This window comes from Lolium rigidum, chromosome 5 (genome assembly GCF_022539505.1).
Source record: "Lolium rigidum isolate FL_2022 chromosome 5, APGP_CSIRO_Lrig_0.1, whole genome shotgun sequence".
Classification (NCBI taxonomy): domain Eukaryota; kingdom Viridiplantae; phylum Streptophyta; class Magnoliopsida; order Poales; family Poaceae; genus Lolium; species Lolium rigidum.
The window spans coordinates 1,751,457-1,763,554 of NC_061512.1; the positions used below are offsets into that span (position 1 = coordinate 1,751,457).

Genomic DNA, 12,098 nt, shown 5'->3' on the forward strand with positions numbered 1-12,098 from the left:
AGTATTCTTTGTCTCCCCTTGTGTCGAATCAATAAATTGGGTTTTACTTCCTGGCTCCTCCTGGTTCGATAAACCTTGGTTTCTTTCTGAGGGAAAACTTGCTGCTGTGCGCATCATACCTTCCTCTTGGGGTTCCCCAACGAACGTGTGAAATACACGCCATCAGTCCCATATTTTGGGATCTGCTTCAGCATGGCATGCAAACACCACTTACATCACCATCCATGGAAGAAAGCATGTGCTCCTTGCCTAGCTACCTCACGGGAGCCCGCACACATGGTTTACGTGCAAACCGGCTCTACCCAGGCCACAAAGTGGGCCCACAACCCTTGGGTGACCCCATGTTGTGGGCATCGGTGCACCATGTCATCCCACCCACTCCAAGCCATGGGTTTAGGGTTTTGCATGTGTGAATGTCCATGTTCATGTGGTGTAGACCCCTGAAATATAGGGTTCTCGTCAGAAAAAGGTGTCAAAACAGTGGATCGTCTGACGGAGATCAGATGACTTGCCCGGTTTCTCAGGTTGGCTATACTATGTTCCATGCACTCGGTTAATTTTAACAATGCTAACAAGCCATGTGTATAACACCTTATAATGTTTTGGCAGGCCAGAGTCGATGAATCGAGAGAAAGTACAGTTGCAAACATTGTTTTTTCACCTAACAACATTCTTGACAGGGTGAAAAACAAAGTGAGATTGCTAGCAAAGACCAGGAAAACATAAATTTTATAGTGTGACTGTTCGTTTTGCTCCCGCAGAAGGTTTCCGGACACATGGAATATTGAATTTATAATTGTCTTTGGTTGTAAACAATATTTATTCGGTTATGATTATCTACAAAATTTTGTAAAAATGGTTTTATTTCCCATTGTCGAAAGTATGCAATTATTTTATCTTTGTACATGCATGCTATGATGTACATAAGGAAATGCCTACTTCACAATATATAATGTATTTTGCCATTTTTACAAAAGAACACCAGAGAATTAACAACATCACTACGTAGCAAACATTAACAACTCCATCGAATACAAAGCTATTTTCGTCCCATTTATAATTACTGCCCTTTAGATAAATATGAAACAACTACCCTGCTTCCTGCTGCAACACATTCCTGCACATGTTCACAGACATAAAATTACACAACAAATCATCGGAATCTTTTAAAATATATGAAACAAAATGGCAGAAAAACTTACTTCGGATGAAATATGCATATTGGGTTTCTTCTGTTATGCCCTTCTTCTTGGCATGCCCCGCACACCTGCACCCTGCGTTCCTTGTGTCCTAGTGGTCTTCCATTTTTAGTCATCGGAGATTTCCGCGCTTCTTGCCTAGGTGCACCCTTAGTGGACACTTTCAAAGGATCACCAATAACAATATCGCATGGTCCACTAGCATCTTCATTTTCATGCACCGACCTAAGGGGACCATATGCTTTACCTTTAGCATACCCCTCTCTTCTAGAAATTATGCCATCAATGGTACTGTTCAGTAGATCATATTCTTCTGAATTGTTTAATGCAATATGCATAGCCTGTGATACCTTAATATTATTCTTCATGCTGTATTTCATCCGCTCCTCTGCCCCAGACCAAACCCACCCAAACATGTCGCTGGTGCGTCTAGCTGGCAACCCTAACCTGGCATTTTTTGTGAATCGTCGTAGAGCACAACATTGTGGAATTTCAGTAAATTTCAAGAAATGCAGCACATGCAGTATGTGCTTGCAAGGGATCCCCTTTCGAATTATCCTTTGACAGCTGCACCTTATAATTTCTGCCTCATTGGGTCTATATTCCACGTAGAACCTGGTCCTTACATGATTCCTCCATGCCACAATGAAGATGTTTGAGTCTCCTGCCTGCATTTTTTCTAAGATCTCTATGCCGCCAATCTTTGAAAGCTCACCTTGAATAATATAGAACACAACAGGAGTGAAGATTTTTGCAGCAGCAACCTCTAGTTCTCTGAAATTAGTAATTGGCACTGGTGTAGTCTGTGAAGCCGTGCAGTCGTCGTGGGCTTCGTTCTCACGGAGATGGACAATTGCGTTGTCGTAGTGCATAATCATATCAACAATTGTCATTTCCCCATCTAGGTGCAGGTGCAGACAAGAGTTTAAACTTTCACTCCGCTGGTTACTTTTCATACCCAGCCAGAATCCTTCAGAGAGATACGCTGCAGCCCAAAGTTTCCTCTTGTTGTACATCCTCTTCATCCATGTTCTGGTTTTTGGGGATTGCCATTTTCTGTAAAATGCATGCCATCGCTCCTCAAATACTTGCTCTGAGGTGGTGTAATACAGAAGAGTCCTAAACTCGTTCAGTGACTTGTTAGGTAGATGCATCTCCATATTTTTTTCAATGTGGAAGCTGCAGATGCGATGCGACACACCGAGAAAATACTTCGCCGATTGCGCCGATCATCGCGGCATCTGCATCCGTGATTACTTGCTTTGGCTTCTGTTGACACATCGCTTTGAGGAAAGTCTTTAGAAGCCAAACATATGTTTGTTCATTCTCGCTTGAAAGGATGGCACACCCAAAAACCGTTGTCCTACGGTGGTTGTTCAAGCCCACAAAAGGAACAAATGGCATCTTATATTTATTCATCTTGTATGTGCTATCAAACACCAGCACATCTCCGTAGTCCCGGTAATCCCTACGTGATCGGGAATCACACCAGAAGATGTGCTTCAGACGGCCTTTGTCATCAACGTCTTATTCATAGAAAAATTCAGGGTCCCTCTTTTTCCTCTTTGCCATAATGCGGATGGCTGTGGTAGCGTCACCGTCAAAAAGCAGCCTCCTCCTCTCCCTAGAGCACATGTTGTACAAATCCTTTCTTATGAATCCAACACCGGCAAATGAACCGGAGCCTGCAATGAATTTTCTCATAATGAGGTGCTTCCTGACCCCCATGGATCCCAGTGATAATATCTCAGATCTCTGCGCGTCGTTGATCGTCCTATGGGACCGAAGAAACGGAGTCTGACATGGTTCAGCTGGGTCATGGTTATGTTTGTCTCGAAAATCTTCAACAACCCAGAAACCAGTTCTTCCATCAAACTTCACCACCAAACGTGCCTTGCAGCCGCAGCGAGACTCAGGTCTGAGCCTATATACGCGGCCTTCCGTGGTCAGTTGCTTTTTGGGACGTCTGCCTTCTCTGGAACACACAAAACGCCTTAGCCGAATTACTCCATCATCAAACCGCTTAACCTGGTCCAGCCGGACGCTGAACCCATAATCTTTAGCATATCTGTTGTAGAAAGAAAATGCTGTCTGCTCGTAAATAAAAGTCATCTCTTTTATCATCCAGTATAAACCCCGATTATTATCAGGATATTCATTGCCATTGCTACATTTCTGTGTTTTCTCAGGCTGACTAGCGCTTGGCGTCGCCTGCAAGTATAAAACGTACGCATTAATTAAAACTATAAATTTATGTGTTCCAGCTATATGAGACTGATAAAAAAGAGATAACAACCTGGCTCATGTCAACAGAATCCTCAGGAACTGATGCACCTTCCACATCATCAGTATGGCCCGTGTCCTAGTTAGATTCACCGTAATAGTCGTACTCAAGCTGCGTGTCAAATTGTGCCTGAAATTTATTAATGCATCGCGAAATTTAGTAACCGTAAATTTTATAGTTGCCATCATTTCATGCATCATTTTATGTCATCTTATGAGTCACTACACATATCTCACTAGTATTTAGACTGTCTGTGTGTTCACCATGGTTCTCATCATTTTGATCGTCTGTGTGTTTACCATGGTTGTCATCATTATCAAATTCATCGTACGCAATCTGCATAAATTATGAAGGAGGAACCATATATTATTTGATGATGCTAGACTGCTGGTAATCGAAATGAAAAATAGTGCACCAAGAATATATAGTAATGTGGCTCACATCAAACTCGTCTTCGCTCCAGCCGGCTTCGTGCTGCAAATTTTCCTCCATTTCAGAGTCATCGGAATTATAGCCGACGTACTCTTTTTGTTCCTCAATCATACCAGATATAGAGTTCTCCATATTCTGTAGTATTGGACCATAATTAGAATTGAAAAACCGGCAGAATTGCGTCCTCTTACTATGCTAGAAGATGAAGTCATGGGTACCTCTCATTTTAAACCCTAGCGGGGAAGATGTTGAGCCGGTGGCGCTCCTTTCCAAGGTCGTCGATCTGCGGGGGCGGCGTCGAGATGCGAAACAACCACCGGCGGCGACGGACGTGCCGGCAACAACCGCCGATGGCCGGGCCGGCAACAACCGCTTGCGTTTTACCTAGCGATGGCGTGGAACAGCTCGATCAGATCTCCAGGGCCGATGAAAACGATGCATGCAATGGGAGCTAATCACGGTGATTAGCTTAGCACGTGGGACCCACCCACGTGGGGTCGTCCGTATAGATACGCCTAGGCCCTGTATACCCATACGAGCCTTGTACTGGGCTTGGATATGGGTTTCGGCGGGCAGCACAAGAAAAAACAAAATCGGGACCACCGTACCCCTTCGGCGATGAGTCGCGAGTTTGCACAGAGTGCGCACCGAAGCACACCTCGCAACTTTAACATTCCCATGATGGGATTCTAGTGCACCAGGTTGTCTACACCCAGAAGGTGTTGAATAGATTTAGATTTGATAAGGCATGTTCTTCTAAGCCCTACGTGGTTTGGTGTTGATGAAAACATAATTAGTGGACTAATTGTATACTTGAGTGTTTCAAGGCATTTCAAATGAAGCACACGGGGATGACGTGGGGTAATCATGGCAATGCCCATACTTGACGAACTTGGATTTTGGGGAAGAAGTGTGATGGTGATTTAGATGGCGTACAAGCACAACACACAGGGGACAAACAAAGTTTTACCCAGCTTCAGGTCTCCAATGGAGAAACCCTACGTGTTGCTTGTCTGCTTTGTATTATGATGATGATTACATGGAGAGTCGTCGTAGAGGCGAAAGTGGTGATGATCTAGCGTAGCTAGGGTTTGATGCGCGTCTTTCTTGTCTCTCTCTCTCTCCAGGCGGCCACTCCTGGTTTTTTATAGATGAAGCCAAGTCTCAGGTTATCGAGTCCATGTAGGTTACAATGGTTCAAGCTTTCCTTTAGGAGTTTTGTTCTTCCTACACATGTTGAGTCTATGGGTCATCGGATGCCTTGTGCGGCCCAACTCTTGATTCTCCGATGAGATCTTCATGGGGCCGGCTTTGATTGAGTGACACCAATTATACTAATATGGGGGGCATTTAGGTGTTACCACATCAGTAGCCCCCGTTTAGGGGAGTCGAGGGACTCACGTGGAGACTCAATTTCAACTTTTATTTCTGTTTTTTTTTTTTGGAACAGACAATGGCGTAGAGCGGTGCTATTGACCTGGAAGTTCACCAAGGTCATATATAATGAGTTTTAAAGTCATATGGATGCCGGTTCATCCGATGAATCATGACCAGTTAGTTGCTCTTGGTCAAAAACAGCGTAATTAACCTACTAAAACTCAAGTCACCAGGTCCGAATTTGGTACATGCTAGGTTCAAATTGAATCATGCTGCAGAGGTATTTACTGAGTTGAGTTCCTGCCTATGTGAAGGGTACGCAACATGTCCATTGAGATTTTTCATCATATCATCGGCACGGTATATAACTGCTAGAGCGACGCGGAGGCGAGCCCCATGGATACAAAAATATGCCCATACCCTACCCATATGGATAGGGAATAGGATACCCAGCGGATACATATGAGTAAAATTTCCATCCTTAATGATTAAGTACTCAACCTCATGTTGAGTGGATTACACTCTCTTTTTTCCTTAATGTTGAGTGAACTGTACTCCTTTTTTCCCCTTTGTGAGCCCTTTATATCAGTTTTTTTTATGTCTCTCACTTTGAGATGTTTGCGAGGCAATTTGTACAACACGATGGAGATGTATAATATATGCTCTTTCTCCATATTTTTCATAGATTTTTTTTGTATATTTAGAAATAGGCAATACAGGAAGTAAGATCAAAGAGGAGACCGTCGGCCCACGCGATCTTCTTAGAGCAACTCCAACGGACACCGCAAACTACGGTCGTGACCATAAAACCATTCTTTTAGGCGTGACCACAATCCAGCAAACGCCACAAACTACGGCCTGGCCCAATTTTTTTTACGACACACCCAAGAAACCCCTAGGGCGTGCTATATACGGCGCAACGCAAACTTCAGCCTCTCTCCACCGCTTCCCAACCACCCTGAAAATCGCCCTCCCCCGCTGCTCCTGCCAAATAGCTGTCGCTGTCGCCCTCCCCCGCTGCTCTCCACCATAGATCTGAATTTTCCCCGCCTCCTGCGACTTGCGTTGCCGCCAATGGTACCCCGCCGCCCCCGCAACTCCGTTGGCTTCTTCAAAGTCCGGGAGCGCCCCGCCGGCAACTATGCGGCGAAAATATCCGCAGGAGGGCAGCGGTGCTGGCTGGGGACCTTCGACACCCGCCATGAATCGGCGAGTGCCTACGATGTTGCTGCGCGGCGGTTCGGATGGCCGCACCGCTTATTAAACTTCCCCGAAAACCTCAACCGCGAGACAAGGGAGATACTCGCGCCACCGTTGCACCTTATTTCAGCAAAGGACGAGCTCCGCCACGCAAGGGCGTTGCAGCAGCAGCTGCTAGTCGTGGAGGCGAACAATTGCCGCATGGCGGATTGGAGGTGACAACATCCCTAAGACGTCGAGTACGATATAATTATTGGGTGGAGAAGAAGGCGGAGCGGACGGCGGCGAGGGCGACAAAGGCCTTCTCCGACGAGCAGTACCTCCTCATGGAGCTGCGACCGCCGACCATCCCCGACAATGACAACCGCTGGCTCGACACCTTCTTGACACACGAGAAAGATGCCGACATCGATTAGGGTTAGGTTTAGCTTAGAATAAATTTGAGTGTTTCAATGTTAGTTCACGGTTAAAAATTAGTGTTAAAATTAAGAGTTAGTGTTTGTTGTGCCCTAAATTTAGCTTATAGAAATCACTAAAATTTTAGCATAATTTTTTGGGCATTAAGATTGGCAACAACCGTTCACGTCCCTAGATAGTGCGTCGTAAAAGCGAAAAACGGCTCCTCGCTTGCTCTTAAGGTACAAGTTTTCTCACGTTGTTTTACTTTTCTACATCTATGATTGATTCTACTTCCTCTGTCCCACAACATTTGTCGAAGGTTTAATGTCTAGATACATTTAAATTTTAACAAACCTTCAACACATGTTTCGTGGAGGAACGGAGGGGACTACACGATTACTTTGACTACACTCTAGTCACTCCCTTTGGACCGACTCGGCGGCATAGGTTGCCGGACAATTTTCTGAACAAAAGTTACAAACTCCATAAGTTTAACTTTTTTTCCATTAGTATATAGTCCAAGAAAATAGAGAAATTCTGAACCATCTCCTCCACCGTCGGGGTCTTTTTCTCTTCCTCTTCTGACCTATACCCAAGCTCCGATCTGAAAGACCGCCGCTGTGCCCTAGAGCTCACGCGCGCCGCCGCCGTCTCCACTCCACCCGCGGTTACTGAAACCCATCTAGCTCCACACGTTTTGGTTGTCTACATCCGCTCCCCTGTAGCAAATAAGGGACGAGCACCAGTGTTTTGGCGACCTTAGATAGATTTCGAGGTTACCTGTTTTTCTTACAGGGGTCGCCCCACGATTCCATTAATCATGAAATCAAAACGAGCAAGGTTCACCAGATTATCATCCATCGCTTCGAACAATGTGCGTGGCCAGGTAAGCTTCTCCCCCCCCCCCCCCCCTCGCATCTTCGATTTTTTGATTTACTCTGCACTACCCTGTTCAAACTATCCCGTGGCTCAGAAAAAAAAAGTAATGGTACATGCTCTTGCTAGAGATGATGCAGCCATCCCTTATATGATAGAATTAAAATACAACAAGAGAGTAAAAGTTCAAAAATACAACAAGATTTCTATTCTCCCAGCACAAAATTACGCATAAGCTTAGCGGCCGCAATCACCTAAAGCCTCGCCTCATGCTTGATCTTGGCAAGGAGGACCGAGGACGGGGCATGTTTATTGCGGAAAACATAGGCATTGCGCTCATTCTAAATTTCCCAAGAAATGAGAAGGGTGATGGAGGCCAAGTCTTTTCGCCTTGTCATAATGGTCCAACATTCATGGATGGAGCGCGTCGTCCAAGCGAAAGGGTCAACAAAATCAAACCCGAGCTAATCTTTGATAAGGCCCCAGAGCCTTATGGAGAATCTACAATGGACAAAAAGATGATGAACCGACTCCGGAGCATGCTTGCAAAGGAGACACACACCGCAATTCGGCCACCCTCTCTTGGCGAGGCCTATACCCAAGCTCCGGTCCGAAACATCGCTGCTGTGCCCTAGAGCTGCCGCAGTACTGTACCGTACCTTAGCTGTCATCAACAACCCCTCACGCTCACAGCACGCCGCCGCCGTCCCCACTCCACCTGCGGTTACTGAAACCCAACTAAATCCACAAGTTTTGGTTGTCTACATCCGCTCCCCTGTGGCAAATAAGGGACGAGCACGAGCACCATGTTTTTGGCGACCTTAGTCTAACAGGCCCCGTATTCCTATGCCCCGTATAACGCTCGTATTTCGCCCCGTATCGAAAAATTGCTAACGGAAGAGCCATTTCGTCTAGCAGACCCCGTATTTCGCCCCGTATTTTCAAAAATTAAAACCCCGGGAAGTTCATCTTCATTGATCATACTACGGATCATACATACATTGCGATCATACTACGGATCTATCCTACATCTATTCGTCAAGGATGACGAATGGGATGAACGCGATGGCGGCCGCCGCCTCCTGCGCCTCCGCCGCCTCGAAGTCCCGGACGGCAGCGATGGCCGCCGCCTCCTCCTCTGCCTCCGCCCGCGCCTTCTCGGCGGCATCCTTCTCGGATTCGGCCACCGCACGCCGGAAGGCCGCCTCCTCCTCTGCCGCCTCCGCTTCCTCCTCGCCGGCTCGCGGATCTCCTCCGCTTCCTCCGCCGCTGGTGCTGCCGATGCGCGCCGCCCATGCCGCCTTCGACGCGCGGTCACGCTCCCAGTCGGCGCGCCACTTCTCGAAGGCGACGCCGCTCATCGGCTTGAGCGACGGGTCTTCTCGGTACCACCGCCCACCCGCGGCGAACTCCCGGAGCGAATCCGGCACGCCGCACGGCGGCTCCCCTGGGCGGAGCGCTTGCACTTTAGCCGCCACGCCTCCTCCACGGTATCCGGCGAGCGGGATCGCTTCGATCCGCTCGCCGGCGAGGCGGTACTGCGGCCGCGAGCGTACATGCCGGAGCTGGGGTGGAATGCGGCACGGGGGAGTGAGGAATTGCTCGCCGGAGCTAACTACGGAGGCGGCGGCGCACGGCGGAGCTAGGGTTGCGAGTGAGGGGTTAACCCCTCACTCGCACCTGCGCCCAGTATAAGTAGGGGGCGACGGGGCCGATTTCCTGGGCCCCGTATTCCGCCGAAATGGGCCGGCCCGAATACGGGGCCTGCTAGACGGCCCGTATCGCGCCTGCCCCGTATACCGCCGGAATTTTACGGGGTGGGCGGGTTATACGGGGCCTGTTAGACATGCTCTTAGATATATTCCAAGTTACCTGTTTTTCTAACAGGGGTCGCCCCATGATTCCATTAATCATGAAATCAAAACGTTCAAGGTTCACCAGATTATCATCCATCGGCTCGAATAATGTGCCCCAGCCACCTAAGTTTCTTCGCGCCCCTCGCATCTTTGATTTTTTGATTTACTCTGCACTACTCTGTTCAAACTATCCCGGTTCAGTTTTTTTTTTGTTTTTTTTGTTTTTGTTTTTGTTTTTGTTTTTTGTAATGTGACATGCTCTTGCTAGAGAAGATGCAGCGATCCCTGATTTTTTTTTCGTTGCCCACCATCTTTCAAGCACCCACTAACTGCATAATTGCTGGTCTGTTCGTTACTTTCTTTCTGTTGCAGGATGATAGGCTCACAGCGCTGAGTGATGACATTTTATTGTCTATCTTGCGAAGAGTCGACATTGCGACGGCAGCAAGGACAAGTGCACTCTCAAAGCGGTGGAGGTACTTGCCTTGGTTACTCCCCAAGATCAACCTCGATGTCAGGGATTTTTTGCCTTCCCCATTGCCTGATCCCATTAAGCCACAGCTAATAGGTCGAGCAATGACATCTCTAACCAGAGCCACTAGGAGTTTGCTGGGTGACTGCCGCAGCGAATGCACCATCAAAAGAATATCCCTTAAGATCTTAATGACCAGCAATCTACCGTGTGACCTTGGGCTGTTAGTTAGCGATGCCATTGACAGAGAGATGGTAAAAGAGCTGGACCTTGACATTGATCATAAGGAGCCTATAGCATGCAGATATGAGGATCTTTTCCTCCAGGCTCAGAGGGTCGAAAGGTTTTTCAGGGCCTATCCTAACGTGCTTCGTTGCCTCACTAGGCTCCATCTGCATGATGTGGATTTCACTGAATGGGATATACATCACTTCCTATTTGACTGCTGCGGGCAACTGCAGCACTTAAGCATGCACGAGTGTGAAGCTGGGGAACGTTCAGTATGGCAGATAAATGCGCCGAATTCAGACCTTAGATCTCTGGAAATCTACGCTTCCGGATTGGAGAGCATTGAGGTGCTATACCTTCCAAAACTAGAGAGGCTCCATTGGGATATTTGGTTTTCTTCCAGTCCTCCCTTGCGGTTTGGTTCAGTTCCTGCTCTTAAGGAATTGCTCCTTCTAAATGATGCGACTCTTCATCAAGGAGCCTTCAGTTTGAGGGAGGTTCTGCATGGTGCCAACATACATACTCTGAACTTACACTTCCAGGGAGAAAAGGTGATTTCATCTTTTTTAATGCACCGACATATGTTTCTGATTTTAGTAGGTACTCCCTCCGTCCCATAAAATAAGATGTTATTACAACCAATCTCTGTTTGAAATAGCCGGCTATAGCCCAGCTATAGCCTTTCGCGAGGCCTGCGGCTATAGCTAGAGGCTTTAGAGGCTAAAACAGAAATAGCCGCTAATAGCCCGGCTAAGGCTATTTAGCCTTAATTTAGCCGCATAGCCGCTAACTTTCCGCTCAATGGGCTCAAAATTTTGGACCCAAAATTTCAGCCGACCGGCCCGTTTACTTGGCGAAATAGCCACCAAGCCGAGCGGCAAGCATAACTATGTCCTAAACTATGTAATGATGTTATAATATTTGGACAAAACTATGTATTTAACTATGTGTGAACTATTATGTGTATCTCGTATGTGAAGATGTTATTATATTATTAATTTGTGAATTATTGAGATATATATGACTATATGCTACCCAATTTTTTTCATTATTTAGCAAATCGGCTTTATGGCTATAGCCCGCTATAGCCCGGCTATAGCCTTTCATAGCTTCAAAAAAATTCGCGGCTATCGGCTATAGCCGGCTATTTTAACCAGAGCAACCAATATATATTGGTTTGATAACGTTTTATATTATGGGGCGGAGAGAGTAGTTGCTATATTATGGGATATGAGTGCTTCTAAAATTCAGAATAGAAACCAGTATGAATTTTAAAGTTGCACTAGTTTAATCATAATTAAGATAGAAATACTGGTCTTCTAGCTGTTTCAAGTTTGACGAAAATATTTAATTTCGTAATTTTATGTGTAATAATCGTCAGAAAGGAGGTAATGATTAGTTTGGTGAGCAGATAAGTTTACTCTATATATGCATATTGTTTCATTCTTATTCTTCTTTGCTTATGTGTTCATCAGGTTTGGATAAAACCAGAAGGAAATCAACTCTGCTCTGTATTCAGCAATCTAAGGAAGTTGTCTATTAATGGAATATATGTTGAATTTGAGCTTTTATGGATGATAAACCTTCTTGAAGCTGCTCCATCTGTTGAGATATTTGATATTGAGGCACGTAAGCCTTTACCGGTCTAAATTTAAGAACACCACCACCATTGTGTTTACTTAAGGTGGTAGTGGTGTCCATGGGTTGGTTTCATCGCCTGATAGAATTTAGAATAGCCTATCTAATTGAATTGTGTTTGGGATTCTACAAAACCC

At 46.2% G+C, this 12,098-nt stretch overlaps 1 protein-coding gene across 1 annotated transcript; it reads left to right on the forward strand.

The window, feature by feature from the left end:
* Positions 1 to 7,532: 7,532 nt before the first annotated feature.
* LOC124652584 (putative F-box/FBD/LRR-repeat protein At5g52460) lies at positions 7,533 to 10,563 on the forward strand. The gene is made up of 3 exons (XM_047191621.1): positions 7,533 to 7,777; positions 9,996 to 10,438; positions 10,557 to 10,563. Exons 1-3 carry the CDS (start codon positions 7,712 to 7,714, stop codon positions 10,561 to 10,563), a joined length of 516 nt encoding a protein of 171 aa, XP_047047577.1. The 5' UTR covers positions 7,533 to 7,711.
* The last annotated feature ends 1,535 nt before the right edge of the window (positions 10,564 to 12,098 follow it).